This window comes from Heterodontus francisci, chromosome 26 (assembly GCF_036365525.1).
Source record: "Heterodontus francisci isolate sHetFra1 chromosome 26, sHetFra1.hap1, whole genome shotgun sequence".
Classification (NCBI taxonomy): domain Eukaryota; kingdom Metazoa; phylum Chordata; class Chondrichthyes; order Heterodontiformes; family Heterodontidae; genus Heterodontus; species Heterodontus francisci.
This window is the reverse complement of record NC_090396.1, coordinates 75,776,229-75,792,941: the sequence shown is the minus strand read 5'-3', so window position 1 is coordinate 75,792,941 and position 16,713 is coordinate 75,776,229. Positions and strand designations below refer to the sequence as shown.

At 49.8% G+C, this 16,713-nt stretch overlaps 1 protein-coding gene across 1 annotated transcript in view; it reads right to left on the bottom strand.

The window, feature by feature from the left end:
• LOC137384478 (ras-associating and dilute domain-containing protein-like) overlaps positions 1-16,713 on the bottom strand; it is a 215,555-nt gene that overhangs the window by 162,872 nt on the left and 35,970 nt on the right. Inside the window, exons 6-7 of the mRNA XM_068058615.1 lie at positions 13,198-13,911; positions 1,434-1,471 (exon numbers count right to left, since the gene is read on the bottom strand). Of these exons, the coding sequence (XP_067914716.1) occupies positions 1,434-1,471; positions 13,198-13,911 (752 nt within the window). The remainder of the gene's footprint in view (positions 1-1,433; positions 1,472-13,197; positions 13,912-16,713) is intronic.

Below are 16,713 nucleotides of genomic sequence, written 5' to 3'. Positions count from 1 at the left end.
GCACTGTCGGAGGGTCAGTACTGAGGGAGTGCTGCACTGTCAGAGGGTCATAGAGGGAGTGCTGCACTGTCGGAGGGTCTGTACTGAGGGAGTGCTGCACTGTCGGAGGGTCAGTACTGAGGGAGTGCTGCACTGTCGGAGGGTCAGTACTGAGGGAGTGCTGCACTGTCGGAGGGTCAGTACTGAGGGAGTGCTGCACAGTTGGAGGGTCAGTACTGAGGGAGTGCTGCACTGTCAGAGGGTCAGTTCTGAGGGAGCGCGGCACTGTCAGAGGGTCAGCACTGAGTGAGTGCTGCACTGTCAGAGGGTCAGTAGTGAGGGAGTGCTGCACTGTCGGAGGGTCAGTACTGAGGGAGTGCTGCACTGTCAGAGGGTCAGCACTGAGTGAGTGCTGCACTGTCGGAGGGTCAGTACTGAGGGAACGCTGCACTGTCGGAGGGTTAGTACTGAGGGAGTGCTGCACTGTCGGAGGGTCAGTACTGAGGGAGTGCTGCACTGTCGGAGGGTCAGTACTGAGGGAGTGCTGCACTGTCGGAGGGTCAGTACTGAGGGAGGGCTGCACGGTTGGAGGGTCAGTACTGAGGGAGTGCTGCACTGTCGGAGGGTCAGTACTGAGAGAGTGCTGCACTGTCGGAGGGTCAGTACTGAGGGAGTGCTGCACTGTCGGAGGATCAGTACTGAGGGAGTGCTGCACTGTCGGAGGGTTAGTACTGAGGGAGTGCTGCACTGTCGGAGGGTCAGTACTGAGGGAGTGCTGCACTGTCGGAGGGTCAGTACTGAGGGAGTGCTGCACTGTCAGAGGGTCATAGAGGGAGTGCTGCACTGTCGGAGGGTCAGTACTGAGGGAGTGCTGCACTGTCGGAGGATCAGTACTGAGGGAGTGGTGCACTGTCGGAGGGTCAGTACTGAGGGAGTGCTGCACTGTCGGAGGGTCAGTACTGAGGGAGTGCTGCACTGTCGGAGGCTCAGTACTGAGGGAGTGCTGCACGGTTGGAGGATCAGTACTGAGGGAGTGCTGCACTGTCGGTGGGTCAGTACTGAGGGAGTGCTGCACTGTCAGAGGGTCAGTACTGAGGGAGTGCTGCACTGTCGGAGGGTCAGTACTGAGGGAGTGCTGCACTGTCGGAGGGTCAGTACTGAGGGAGTGCTGCACTGTCGGAGGGTCATTACTAAGGGAGTGCTGCACTGTCGGAGGGTCAGTACTGAGGGAGTGCTGCACTGTCGGAGGATCAGTACTGAGGGAGTGCTGCACGGTTGGAGGATCAGAACTGAGGGAGTGCTGCACTGTCGGAGGGTCAGTACTGAGGGAGTGCTGCACTGTCGGAGGATCAGTACTGAGGGAGTGCCCGACACCCCCACTCCCATCACACCGCCACTCGGCCACATCCCCTCAGCTGCTCCCAGTCACTCACAAGCTGGAAGTGTATACTTACTGCTCTCTCTGTTTTACTGCAAGCTCCTTCGTTTTCTCCTAAGAAAGAAAAATATGATTTAGAGACATCAGGAACTCCCTGAATTCTCAAAGAAACCAATCCAAATGATGCAGGCTGGAAATTCCACAGAGAAAGTGCAATCAGTTTCCCGAGTAAACCAATGGAATTCTGGAACAGAGACACCGTGGGAACAGGGAGACTACCAGCTCACAGGATACTACAGAGTGTGACAGTGAGGGGTATGAGGTATATCAGAGTGTTACAGTGAGGGGTGTGGGGTATATCAGAGTGTTACAGTGAGGGGTGTGGGGTATATCAGAGTGTTACAGTGAGGGGTGTGGGATATATCAGAGTGTTACAGTGAGGGGTGTGGGATATATCAGAGTGTTACAGTGAGGGGTGTGGGATATATCAGTGTGTTACAGAGAGGGGTGGGGGATATATCAGAGTGTTACAGTGAGGGGTGTGGGATATATCAGAGTGTTACAGTGAGGGGTGTGGGGTATATCAGAGTGTTACAGAGAGGGGTGGGGGATATATCAGAGTGTTACAGTGAGGGGTGTGGGATATATCAGAGTGTTACAGTGAGGGGTGTGGGGTATATCAGAGTGTTACAGTGAGGGGTGGGGGATATATCAGAGTGTTACAGTGAGGGGTGTGGGGTATATCAGAGTGTTACAGAGAGGGGTGGGGGATATATCAGAGTGTTACAGTGAGGGGTGTGGGATATATCAGAGTGTTACAGAGAGGGGTGGGGGATATATCAGTGTGTTACAGTGGGGGGTGTGGGATATATCAGAGTGTTACAGAGAGGGGTGGGGGATATATCAGAGTGTTACAGTGAGGGGTGTGGGATATATCAGAGTGTTACAGTGAGGGGTGTGGGGTATATCAGAGTGTTACAGTGAGGGGTGTGGGATATATCAGAGTGATACAGTGAGGGGTGTGTGATATATCAGAGTGTTACAGTGAGGGGTGTGTGATATATCAGAGTGTTACAGTGAGGGGTGTGGGATATATCAGAGTGTTACAGTGAGGGGTGTGGGATATATCAGAGTGTGACAATGAGGGATGTGGGGTATATAGAGTGCTACAGTGAGGGGTGTGGGGTATATCAGAGTGTTACAGTGAGGGGTGTGGGATATATCAGAGTGTTACAGTGAGGGGTGGGGGATATATCAGAGTGTTGCAGTGAGGGGTGTGGGGTATATCAGAGTGTTACAGAGAGGGGTGGGGGATATATCAGAGTGTTGCAGTGAGGGGTGTGGGGTATATCAGAGTGTTACAGAGAGGGGTGGGGGATATATCAGAGTGTTACAGTGAGGGGTGTGGGATACATCAGAGTGTTACGTGAGGGGTGGCGGAGATCAGAGTGTTACAGTGAGGGGTGTGGGATATATCAGAGTGTTACAGTGAGGGGTGTGGGATATATCAGAGTGTTACAGTGAGGGGTGGGGGATATATCAGAGTGTTACAGTGAGGGGTGTGGGGTATATCAGAGTGTTACAGTGAGGGGTGTAGGGTATATCAGAGTGTTACAGAGAGGGGTGGGGGATATATCAGAGTGTTACAGTGAGGGGTGTGGGGTATATCAGAGTGTTACAGTGAGGGGTGTGGGATATATCAGAGTGTTACAGTGAGGGGTGTGGGATATATCAGAGTGTTACAGTGAGGGGTGTGTGATATATCAGAGTGTTACAGTGAGGGGTGTGGGATATATCAGAGTGTTACAGTGAGGGGTGTGGGGTATATCAGAGTGTTACAGTGAGGGGTGTGGGATATATCAGAGTGTTACAGTGAGGGGTGTGGGATATATCAGAGTGTTACAGTGAGGGGTGTGTGATATATCAGAGTGTTACAGTGAGGGGTGTGGGATATATCAGAGTGTTACAGTGAGGGGTGTGGGATATATCAGAGTGTTACAGTGAGGGGTGTGGGGTATATCAGAGTGTTACAGTGAGGGGTGTGGGGTATATCAGTGTTACAGTGAGGGGTGTGGGGTATATCAGAGTGTTACAGTGAGGGGTGTGGGGTATATCAGAGTGTTGCAGTGAGGGGTGGGGGATATATCCGAGTGTTACAGTGAGGGGTGTGGGATATATCAGTGTGTTACAGTGAGGGGTGTGGGATATATCAGAGTGTTACAGTGAGGGGTGTGGGGTATATCAGAATGTTGCAGTGATGGGTGGGGGATATATCAGAGTGTTACAGCGAGGGGTGAGGGGTATATCAGAGTGTTACAGTGAGGGGTGTGGGGTATATCAGAGTGTTACAGTGAGGGGTGGGGGATATATCAGAGTGTTACAGTGAGGGGCGTGGGATATATCAGAGTGTTACAGTGAGGGGTGTGGGGGAGATCAGGGTGTTACAGTGAGGGGTGGGGGATATACCAGAGTGTTACAGTGAGGGGTGTGGTGCATATCAGAGTGTTTACAGTGAGGGGCGTGGGATATATCAGAGTGTTACAGTGAGGGGTGTGGGATATATCACAGTGTTACAGTGAGGGGCGTGGGATATATCAGAGTGTTACAGTGAGGGGTGTGGGGGAGATCAGAGTGTTACAGTGAGGGGTGGGGGATATACCAGAGTGTTACAGTGAGGGGTGTGGGGTATATCAGAGTGTTGCAGTGAGCGGTGGGGGATATATCAGAGTGTTACAGTGAGGGGTGTGGGGTATATCAGAGTGTTGCAGTGAGGGGTGGGGGATATATCAGAGTGTTACAGTGAGGGGCGTGGGATATATCAGAGTTTTACAGTGAGGGGTGGGGGATATACCAGAGTTTTACAGTGAGGGGTGTGGGGTGAAGGGTGCCGGAAGACTGGAGGATCGCAAATGTTGTCCCCTTGTTCAAGAAGGGGAGTAGAGACAGCCCTGGTAATTATAGACCTGTGAGCCTTACTTCGGTTGTGGGTAAAATGTTGGAAAAGGTTATAAGAGACAGGATTTATAATCATCTTGAAAAGAATAAGTTCATTAGCGATAGTCAGCACGGTTTTGTGACGGGTAGGTCGTGCCTCACAAACCTTATTGAGTTTTTCGAGAAGGTGACCAAACAGGTGGATGAGGGTAAAGCAGTGGATGTGGTGTATATGGATTTCAGTAAGGCGTTTGATAAGGTTCCCCATGGTAGGCTATTGCAGAAAATACGGAAGTATGGAGTTGAAGGTGATTTAGAGCTTTGGATCAGAAATTGGCTAGCTGAAAGAAGACAGAGGGTGGTGGTTGATGGCAAATGTTCATCCTGGAGTTTAGTTACTAGTGGTGTACCGCAAGGATCTGTTTTGGGGCCACTGCTGTTTGTCATTTTTATAAATGACCTGGAAGAAGGTGTAGAAGGGTGGGTTAGTAAATTTGCGGATGACACGAAGGTCGGTGGAGTTGTGGATAGTGCCGAAGGATGTTGTACGGTACAGAGGGACATAGATAGGGTGCAGAGCTGGGCTGAGAGATGGCAAATGGAGTTTAATGCGGAAAAATGTGAGGTGATTCACTTTGGAAGGAGTAACAGGAATGCAGAGTACTGGGCTAATGCGAAGATTCTTGGTAGTGTAGATGAACAGAGAGATCTTGGTGTCCAGGTACATAAATCCCTGAAGGTTGCTACCCAGGTTAATAGGGCTGTTAAGAAGGCATATGGTGTGTTAGCTTTTATTAGTAGGGGGATCGCGTTTCGGAGCCACGAGGTCATGCTGCAGCTGTACAAAACTCTGGTGAGACCGCACCTGGAGTATTGCGTGCAGTTCTGGTCACCGCATTATAGGAAGGATGTGGAAGCTATGGAAAGGGTGCAGAGGAGATTTACTAGGATGTTGCCTGGTATGGAGGGAAGGTCTTACAAGGAAAGGCTGAGGGATGTGTAATACTGAGGGGTGTGGTGTATATCAGTGTTACAGTGAGGGGTGGGGGATATATCAGTGTGTAATACTGAGGGGTGTGGTGTATATCAGTGTTACAGTGAGGGGTGTGGGTTACATCAGTGTGTAATACTGAGGGGTGTGGTGTATATCAGTGTTACAGTGAGGGGTGTGGTATATATCAGTGTGTAATACTGAGGAGTGTGGTGTCCATCAGTTTTGCAGTGAGGGGTGTGGGGTATATCAGTGTGTAATACTGAGGGGTGTGGTGTATATCAGTGTTACAGTGAGGGGTGTGGGTTATATCAGTGTGTAATACTGAGGGGTGTGGTGTATATCAGTGTTACAGTGAGGGGTGTGGGTTATATCAGTGTGTAATACTGAGGGGTGTGGTGTATATCAGTGTTACAGTGAGGGGTGTGGGTTATATCAGTGTGTAATACTGAGGGGTGTGGTGTATATCAGTGTTACAGTGAGGGGTGTGGTATATATCAGTGTGTAATACTGAGGGGTGTGGTGTATATCAGTGTTACAGTGAGGGGTGTGGTGTATATCAGTGTGTAATACTGAGGGGTGTGGTGTATATCAGTGTTACAGTGAGGGGTGTGGGTTATCTCAGAGTGTTACAGTGAGGGGTGTGGTGTATATCAGTGTTACAGTGAGGGGTGTGGGATATATCAGTGTGTAATACTGAGGGGTGTGGTGTATATCAGTGTTACAGTGAGGGGTGTGGTGTATATCAGTGTTACAGTGAGGGGTGTGGTGTATATCAGAGTGTTACAGTGAGGGGTGTGGGTTATATCAGAGTGTTACAGTGAGGGGTGTGGGTTATATCAGTGTGTAATACTGAGGGGTGTGGGGTATATCAGTGTTACAGTGAGGGGTGTGGTGTATATCAGAGTGTTACAGTGAGGGGTGTGGTGTATATCAGTGTTACAGTGAGGGGTGTGGGTTATATCAGTGTGTAATACTGAGGGGTGTGGGGTATATCAGTGTTACAGTGAGGGGTGTGGTGTATATCAGAGTGTTACAGTGAGGGGTGTGGTGTATATCAGTGTTACAGTGAGGGGTGTGGGTTATATCAGTGTGTAATACTGAGGGGTGTGGGGTATATCAGTGTTACAGTGAGGGGTGTGGTGTATATCAGAGTGTTACAGTGAGGGGTGTGGTGTATATCAGTGTTACAGTGAGGGGTGTGGGTTATATCAGTGTGTAATACTGAGGGGTGTGGGGTATATCAGTGTTACAGTGAGGGGTGTGGGTTATATCAGAGTGTTACAGTGAGGGGTGTGGGATATATCAGTGTGTTGCAGTGAGGGGTGTGGGGTATATCAGAGTGTTACAGTGAGGGGTGTGGGATATATCAGTGTGTAATACTGAGGGGTGTGGGATATATCAGAGTGTTACAGTGAGGGGTGTGGGGTATATCAGTGTGTTACAGTGAGGGGTGTGGGTTATATCAGTGTGTTACAGTGAGGGGTGTGGGGTATATCAGTGTGTAATACTGAGGGGTGTGGGTTATATCAGTGTGTTACAGTGAGGGGTGTGGGGTATATCAGTGTGTTACAGTGAGGGGTGTGGGTTATATCAGTGTGTTACAGTGAGGGGTGTGGGGTATATCAGTGTGTAATACTGAGGGGTGTGGGTTATATCAGTGTGTTACAGTGAGGGGTGTGGGGTATATCAGTGTGTAATACTGAGGGGTGTGGGGTATATCAGTGTTACAGTGAGGGGTGTGGGTTATATCAGTGTGTAATACTGAGGGGTGTGGGATATATCAGAGTGTTACAGTGAGGGGTGTGGGTTATATCAGTGTGTTACAGTGAGGGGTGTGGGATATATCAGTGTGTAATACTGAGGGGTGTGGGATATATCAGAGTGTTACAGTGAGGGGTGTGGGTTATATCAGTGTGTTACAGTGAGGGGTGTGGGATATATCAGTGTGTAATACTGAGGGGTGTGGGTTATATCAGAGTGTCGGACACAGGATCTGCCACTCCATGGTGCTGATATTTCTATCCTGAAAGTGACTTTGTGAATCAGGCATGAGACCAGGGGAACCGTTGTGGCAATTTCCGTAACTGGGTCAGTGACCAATCTCTCACCCACCCCTCTCATTGGAACCCTTAGTTATCCCCTTGTGTCCTGGAGAACCACACTTGGAATACCGTCAACACTTCAGGTCTCCATATTATAAAAGGAATTCGAGGCACCGGAGAAGGTGAAAAAAAGATTTTCCAGAATGATGCCAGAACTGAGAGGTTATAACTATCAGAAAATATTGAACAGGCTCCATGGCTCTTCACTAAAAAAGGGAGGAATGAGGGGTCTTTATGATTAACAAGTGCATTGATAAGAAAGACATAGAGAAGATGTTTCCACTAGTGAGTAGATCAGAACTCGTGGCATAAGGCTAAGACAGTCAGTAATAAATCTAATGGGGAATTCAGGAGAAACGTCGTTACCCAGAGAGTGGTGAGACTGTGGAACTCACTACCACAGGGAGTGATTGAGGTGAATAGTATCGATGTATTTCAGGGGAACTGGGTAAACACATGAGGAAGTAAGGAATAGAAGGATATGCTGATCGGACGAGAGGAAGAGGATGTGGGAGGAGGGTTGTGTGGAGTTTAAGCACCAGCACAGAGCAGATGGGCAGAAAGGCCTGTACTGTACATTCAAAGTATTTCGATGTACGAGTCCTCCCTCGACCCTGCTCCAAATTGGTTCAGTAATTTCTATACGATTCTTTCCAGAACCAGGACTGACCAATTCACAGGTCTGGTGGAAAAGATTACAGCATTGAGGAATGTGATTGTGTAACCAGTGATACAGATTCCAGCAGCCCTCGGAATGATCCAGAATGTGAGTGCCTGACCGCCAGAGCAGCTGACTGAAATGCAGAAGGTTCCAAACTCTACACATAGAGGCCAGATTAGCATTAACTCACACACAGCAGCAGGAGCTCCTTGTACACTGTGGCTCAATGCAACTCGACACTGCTGAGGGCAAACCATGGTGTGATCAGAGTGTTACAGTGAGGGGTGTGGGATATATCAGAGTGTTACAGTGAGGGGTGTGGGATATATCAGAGTGTTACAGTGAGGGGTGTGGGATATATCAGAGTGTTACAGTGAGGGGTGTGGGATATATCAGAGTGTTACAGTGAGGGGTTTGGGGTATATCAGAGTGTTACAGTGAGGGGTGTGGGATATAGAGAGTGTTACAGTGAGGGGTGTGGGATATAGAGAGTGTGACAGTGAGGGGTGTGGGATATATCAGAGTGTTACGGTGAGGGGTGTGGGGTATATCAGAGTGTTACAGTGAGGGGTGTGGGATATATCAGAGTGTTACAGTGAGGGATGTGGGATATATCAGAGTGTTACAGTGAGGGGTGTGGGATATATCAGAGTGTTACAGTGAGGGGTGTGGGATATATCAGAGTGTTACAGTGAGGGGTGTGGGATATATCAGAGTGTTACAGTGAGGGGTGTGGGGTATATCAGAGTGTTACAGTGAGGGGTGTGGGATATATCAGAGTGTTACAGTGAGGGGTGTGGGATATATCAGAGTGTTACAGTGAGGGGTGTGGGATATATCAGAGTGTTATAGTGAGGGGTGTGGGGTACATCAGAGTGTTATAGTGAGGGGTGTGGGATATATCAGAGTGTTATAGTGAGGGCTGTGGGATATATCAGAGTGTTACAGTGAGGGGTGTGGGATATATCAGAGTGTTACAGTGAGGGGTGTGGGATATATCAGAGTGTTACAGTGAGGGGTGTGGGATATATCAGAGTGTTACAGTGAGGGGTGTGGGATATATCAGAGTGTTACAGTGAGGGGTGTGGGATATAGCAGAGTGTTACAGTGAGGGGTGTGGGATATATCAGAGTGTTACAGTGAGGGGTGTGGGATATATCAGAGTGTTACAGTGAGGGGTTTGGGGTATATCAGAGTGTTACAGTGAGGGGTGTGGGATATAGAGAGTGTTACAGTGAGGGGTGTGGGATATAGAGAGTGTGACAGTGAGGGGTGTGGGATATATCAGAGTGTTACGGTGAGGGGTGTGGGGTATATCAGAGTGTTACAGTGAGGGGTGTGGGATATATCAGAGTGTTACAGTGAGGGATGTGGGATATATCAGAGTGTTACAGTGAGGGGTGTGGGATATATCAGAGTGTTACAGTGAGGGGTGTGGGATATATCAGAGTGTTACAGTGAGGGGTGTGGGATATATCAGAGTGTTACAGTGAGGGGTGTGGGGTATATCAGAGTGTTACAGTGAGGGGTGTGGGATATATCAGAGTGTTACAGTGAGGGGTGTGGGATATATCAGAGTGTTACAGTGAGGGGTGTGGGATATATCAGAGTGTTATAGTGAGGGGTGTGGGGTACATCAGAGTGTTATAGTGAGGGGTGTGGGATATATCAGAGTGTTATAGTGAGGGCTGTGGGATATATCAGAGTGTTACAGTGAGGGGTGTGGGATATATCAGTGTGTTACAGTGAGGGGTGTGGGATATATCAGAGTGTTACAGTGAGGGGTGTGGGGTATATCAGAGTGTTACAGTGAGGGGTGTGGGATATATCAGAGTGTTACAGTGAGGGGTGTGGGATATATCAGAGTGTTACAGTGAAGGGTGTGGGATATATCAGAGTGTTACAGTGAGGGGTGTGGGATATATCAGAGTGTTACAGTGAGGGGTGTGGGATATATCAGAGTGTTACAGTGAGGGGTGTGGGGTATATCAGAGTGTTACAGTGAGGGGTGTGGGATATATCAGAGTGTTACAGTGAGGGGTGTGGGATATATCAGAGTGTTACAGTGAGGGGTGTGGGATATATCAGAGTGTTACAGTGAGGGGTGTGGGATATATCAGAGTGTTACAGTGAGGGGTGTGGGATATATCAGAGTGTTATAGTGAGGGGTGTGGGGTACATCAGAGTGTTATAGTGAGGGGTGTGGGATATATCAGAGTGTTATAGTGAGGGCTGTGGGATATATCAGAGTGTTACAGTGAGGGGTGTGGGATATATCAGAGTGTTATAGTGAGGGGTGTGGGATATATCAGTGTTATAGTGAGGGGTGTGGGATATATCAGAGTGTTACAGTGAGGGGTGTGGGGTACATCAGAGTGTTATAGTGAGGGGTGTGGGATACATCAGAGTGTTACAGTGAGGGGTGTGGGATATATCAGAGTGTTACAGTGAGGGGTGTGGGGTATATCAGAGTGTTACAGTGAGGGGTGTGGGATATATCAGAGTGTTACAGTGAGGGGTGTGGGATATATCAGAGTGTTACAGTGAGGGGTGTGGGATATATCAGAGTGTTACAGTGAGGGGTGTGGGGTACATCAGAGTGTTACAGTGAGGGGTGTGGGGTATATCAGAGTGTTACAGTGAGGGGTGTGGGGTACATCAGAGTGTTATAGTGAGGGGTGTGGGATATATCAGAGTGTTACAGTGAGGGGTGTGGGATATATCAGAGTGTTATAGTGAGGGGTGTGGGATATATCAGAGTGTTATAGTGAGGGGTGTGGGATATATCAGAGTGTTACAGTGAGGGGTGTGGGAGATATCAGAGTGTTACAATGAGGGGTGTGGGGAGATATCAGAGTGTTACAGTGAGGGGTGTGGGATATATCAGAGTGTTATAGTGAGGGGTGTGGGATATATCAGAGTGTTATAGTGAGGGGTGTGGGATATATCAGAGTGTTACAGTGAGGGGTGTGGGGTATATCAGAGTGCTATAGTGAGGGGTGTGGGGTATATCAGAGTGTTACAGTGAGAGGTGTGGAGTATATCAGAGTGTTACAGTGAGGGGTGTGGGATATATCAGAGTGTTATAGTGAGGGGTGTGGGATATATCAGTGTTACAGTGAGGGGTGTGGGATATATCAGAGTGTTACAGTGAGAGGTGTGGGATATATCGGAGTGTTACAGTGAGGGGTGTGGGGTATATCGGAGTGTTACAGTGAGGTGTGTGGGGTATATCAGAGTATTACAGTGAGGGGTGTGGGATATATCAGAGTGTTACAGTGAGGGGTGTGAGGTATATCAGAGTGTTACATTGAGGTGTGTGGGGTATGTCAGAGTGTTACAGTGTGGGGTGTGGGGTATATCGGAGTGTTACAGTGAGGTGTGTGGGGTATATCAGAGTGTTACAGTGAGGTGTGTGGGGTATATCAGAGTGTTACAGTGAGGGGTGTGGGGTATATCGGAGTGTTACAGTGAGGGTTGTGGGGTATATCAGAGTGTTACAGTGAGGGGTGTGGGGTATATCAGAGTGTTACAGTGTGGGTTGTGGCGTATATCTGAGTGTTACAGTGAGGGTTGTGGGGTATATCAGAGTGTTACAGTGAGGTGTGTGGGGTATATCGGAGTGTTACAGTGAGGGTTGTGGGGTATATCAGAGTGTTACAGTGAGGTGTGTGGGGTATATCGGAGTGTTACAGTGAGGTGTGTGGGGTATATCAGAGTGTTACAGTGAGGGGTGTGAGGTATATCAGACTGTTACAGTGAGGTGTGTGGGGTATATCAGAGCGTTACAGTGAGGGGTGTGGGATATATCAGAGTATTACAGTGAGGTGTGTGGGGTATATCGGAGTGTTACAGTGAGGTGTGTGGGGTATATCAGAGTGTTACAGTGAGGGGTGTGAGGTATATCAGACTGTTACAGTGAGGTGTGTGGGGTATATCAGAGTGTTACAGTGAGGGTTGTGGGGTTTATCAGGGTGTTACAGTGAGGGGTGTGGGGTATATCAGAGTGTTACAGTGAGGGTTGTGGGGTATTTGAGAGTGTTACAGTGAGGTGTGTGGGGTATGTCAGAGTGTTACAGTGAGGGGTGTGGGGTATATCGGAGTGTTACAGTGAGGGGTGTGGGGTATATCAGAGTGTTACAGTGAGGGGTGTGGGGTATATCAGAGTGTTACAGTGAGGGGTGTGGGGTATATCAGAGTGTTACAGTGAGGGGTGTGGGGTATATCAGTGTGTGACAGTGAGGGGTGTGGGGTATATCAGAGTGTTACAGTGAGGGGTGTGGGGTATATCAGAGTGTTACAGTGAGGGTTGTGGGGTATATCAGAGTGTTACAGTGAGGGGTGTGGGGTATATCAGAGTGTTACAGTGAGGGGTGTGGGGTATATCGGAGTGTTACAGTGAGGGTTGTGGGGTATATCAGTGTGTGACAGTGAGGGGTGTGGGGTATATCAGAGTGTTACAGTGAGGGGTGTGGGGTATATCGGAGTGTTACAGTGAGGGTTGTGGGGTATATCAGTGTGTGACAGTGAGGGGTGTGGGGTATATCAGTGTATTGCTTAAAATAGTAACATGTTGACGAAGCTTTTTTGTCTTGCACTCATCAGGACAATACACAACAATAACCAATGTAAGGGAAAACAACAACTGTTCTGCATGAGAAGAGAGTTCTGATTGGTTGGCAAGTGGACTCTGATTTGCAGAGGCGTTGCCATGGAGAATGCACCAGTTTATGATGACAGTTAACTGCCAAGCTTTGTTTGAAACTTAAACCAGGCAGCTTGACTCTGATTGGTCTCGGCAGCGAACTGTCAAGTCGCCGTAAATTAGTCCATTCTCCATGGCAATGCCTCTACCAATCAGAGTTCACTGACCAACCAATCAGCACTTTCTTCTCATGCAGTCCAGGTGGTTGTTTTCCCTTACATTGGTTATTCTTGCGGATTGTCCTGATGAGTGCAAGACGAAAAGCTTTGACATGTCTCTATTTTCAGCAATACTCAAGTTCTCTACTACCAAACGATTATTTGATTATCAGAGTGTTGGAGTGAGGGGTGGGGTTTTTTTTTAGAGCGCAACAGTGAGGGATATCTCTGGGATGAGATTTGGATTGCTGTCCCTCATGGTTTTTTAAGAATTGTGCAGACTAACCCACATCACTGTTTGGATCTGGCTCGCTATCCTGAGCAGAAGCTTGCGGAAGTCTGCTGGGTGGAAGTTGGTGGCTGAGTGCTGGATACTGAGACTGAGCAGCAGTGCTGGAGTCAGCTTGAAGACTATGCTGTCCTCGTCCGGCCTATCAATGATCCTGTTTAGAAGTGCGTCTTCCTGCGATAGATTGTACGTGAAGACATATTCTCTGCCCTTTGAGTCTTTTAGTCTGGAAATTGTCTTCCTTATCCAAGGAGTCATTTCCTGCTGCTGATCAGCCAGGATTGTGCAGCCACACATCTTGCACTTCAGTTCGCCTTCTGGGCTGAGGCACAGGACCGGGGATGGGAACCAGGCAGGTCTTTGGCTGTGAGACGTACTGCTGACAGTGGGGTCCTTGTACATGAAGAGGTAGTAGGTGCCCATCCCCAGCAGGTCGCCCGGCTGCAGCTGGGTCTCCTTGTCAATCGGGAGCCCGTTGTGTGTGACTGGCGCTCCTTTCCCAGGCTTCACCAGCGTCACCACCTGACTGCCCTCAGCACCCTCCCTGTCAGAGCTCAGCTCCTGCCGGCGCACAAGGCAGTGTCTCACAGAGATATCCGGGGCTGACAGCAGGAAGTCCATCTTCACCCTCTCCTCCTCCTCAACTCTCAACTCTTCCAAGTAACGACCAAACATGTGGCTTGTTCCATTCAACATGTAAATGACAAAATCCTGGAATCAAACACAAAGAACATGTGAGAGGGGCCACGAGGGGGTGAGGGGGTGAGGGGACGATGGGGTGAGGGGGTACCCGCGCAAGAGAAAGACCAAGAGAAAGTGAGAAACAAGCAGAAAAAGCAAGGGACCGTGGGGGAAAGAGAGTGAGAAAGAAAGACTTCAATTTATATCGCACTTTACAAGACCACAGGGTGTCTCAAAGCTTTCCAGACAATTAAGTTTTTTTTTAAATGTAATCACTGTTATGATGTCAAAAACACAACAGCAAGATCCCAGGACTTGTGCACAAAAATCTAAGCTGATACTCCAGTGCAGTACTGAGGGAGTGCTGCACTGTCAGAGGGTCAGTACTGAGGGAGTGCTGCACTGTCGGCGGGTCAGTACTGAGGGAGTGCTGCACTGTCTGAGGGTCAGTACTGAGGGAGTGCTGCACTGTCAGAGGGTCAGTACTGAGGGAGTGCTGCACTGTCGGCGGGTCAGTACTGAGGGAGTGCTGCACTGTCTGAGGGTCAGTACTGAGGGAGTGCTGCACTGTCTGAGGGTCAGTACTGAGGGAGTGCTGCACTGTGGGAGGGTCAGTACTGAGGGAGTGCTGCACTGTCGGCGGGTCAGTACTGAGGGAGTGCTGCACTGTGGGAGGGTCAGTACTGAGGGAGTGCTGCACTGTCAGAGGGTCAGTACTGAGGGAGTGCTGCACTGTCGGCGGGTCAGTACTGAGGGAGTGCTGCACTGTCGGCGGATCAGTACTGAGGGAGTGCTGCACTGTCGGAGGGTCAGTACTGAGGGAGTGCTGCACTGTCAGAGGGTCAGTACTGAGGAAGTGCTGCACTGTCGGAGGGTCAGTACTGAGGGAGTGCTGCACTGTCGGAGGGTCAGTACTGAGGGAGTGCTGCACTGTCGGAGGGTCGGTACTGAGGGAGTGCTGCACTGTCCGAGGGTCAGTACTGAGGGAGTGCTGCACTGTCGGAGGGTCAGTACTGAGGCAGTGCTGCACTGTCGGAGGGTCAGTACTGAGGCAGTGCTGCACTGAAGGAGGGTCAGTACTGAGGGAGTGCTGCATTGTCGGGGGGTCAGTACTGAGGCAGTGCTGCACTGTCGGAGAGTCAGTACTGAGGGAGTGCTGCACTGTCAGAGGGTCAGTACTGAGGGAGTGCTGCACTGTCGGAGGGTCAGTACTGAGGGAGTGCTGCACTGTCGGAGGGTCAGTACTGAGGGAGTGCTGCACTGTCGGGGGTGCCATTTTTCAGATGAGATGTTAAACAGAGGCCCCACCTGCCCCCTCAGGTGGATGTAAAAAATCCCATGGCCACTATTTTGAAGAAGAGCAGGGGGGAATTCTCCCTGGTGTCCTGGCCAATATTTATCCAATCAACATCACAACAACAGTTATCTCATCATTATCACATTGCTGTTTGTGGGATCTTGCTGTGCTTAAACTGGCTGCTGGGTTTGCTATATGACACTACACAAGCTGGCTGAGCTGGTGCTATCAATGGTATTTTTTTCTTCATGGTGTCGTCATTTGTCACTGACGTGGCTCAGGCTAATATTACACCAACTGTGCTCATTGCAAGTTCCAAGCAGAGGTTCAGGAAGTCTGGTCTGGCTGGACCCTGAGGAACATCAGCCCATCTGAATGGAATGACAATCCCACTCTGGGAAAAGCGTTCAAATCCCAAAGATACAGGCTAAAAATGAGGAACAAGAAGGGAAGCCAGAGTGAACATTTCATTCAGGGAATCAAGTTGTCAACTGAATTCCCGGAATGGACAGTGGAAGTGTGTCCAGAGGGAAACTAAATGGGCACCTGGAGAAAGGGTGGCGATATGGGGAAATGGTGGGATTGTGGGATTGGGGCGGAGGTGGGATTGAGGGCAAAGAGGAGGAAGTGGGATTGAGGGCAATGAGGAGGAAGTGGGATTGAGGGCAATGAGGAGGAAGTGGGATTAAGGGCAATGAAGAGGAGGTGGGAATGAGGGCAATGAGGAGGTGGGATTGAGGGCAATGAGGAGGAGGTGGGATTGAGGGCAAAGAGGAAGTGGGATTGAAGGCAATGACGAGGAGGTGGGATTGAGGGCAATGAGGAGGAGGTGGGATTGAGGGCAATGAAGAGGAGGTGGGATTGAGGGCAATGAGGAGGAGGTGGGATTGAGGGCAATGAAGAGGAGGTGGGATTCAGGGCCATGAGGAGGAGGTGGGATTCAGGGCCATGAGGAGGAGGTGGGATTGAGGGCCATGAGGAGGAGGTGGGATTGAAGGCAATGAGGAGGAGGTGGGATTGAGGGCAATGAGGAGGAGGTGGGATTGAGGGCAATGAGGAGGAGGTGGGATTGAGGGCAATGAGGAGGAGGTGGGATTGAGGGCAATGAGGAGGAGGTGGGATTGAGGGCCATGAGGAGGAGGTGGGATTGAGGGCAATGAGGAGGAGGTGGGATTGAGGGCAATGAGGAGGAGGTGGGATTGAGGGCAATGAGGAGGAGGTGGGATTGAGGGCAATGAAGAGGAGGTGGGATTCAGGGCCATGAGGAGGAGGTGGGATTGAGGGCAATGAGGAGGAGGTGGGATTGAGGGCAATGAGGAGGAGGTGGGATTGAAGGCAATGAGGAGGAGGTGGGATTCAGGGCCATGAGGAGGAGGTGGGATTCAGGGCCATGAGGAGGAGGTGGGATTGAGGGCCATGAGGAGGAGGTGGGATTGTGGGCCATGAGGAGGAGGTGGGATTGAGGGCAATGAGGAGGAGGTGGGATTGAGGGCCATGAGGAGGAGGGATTGAGGGCCATGAGGAGGAGGTGGGAT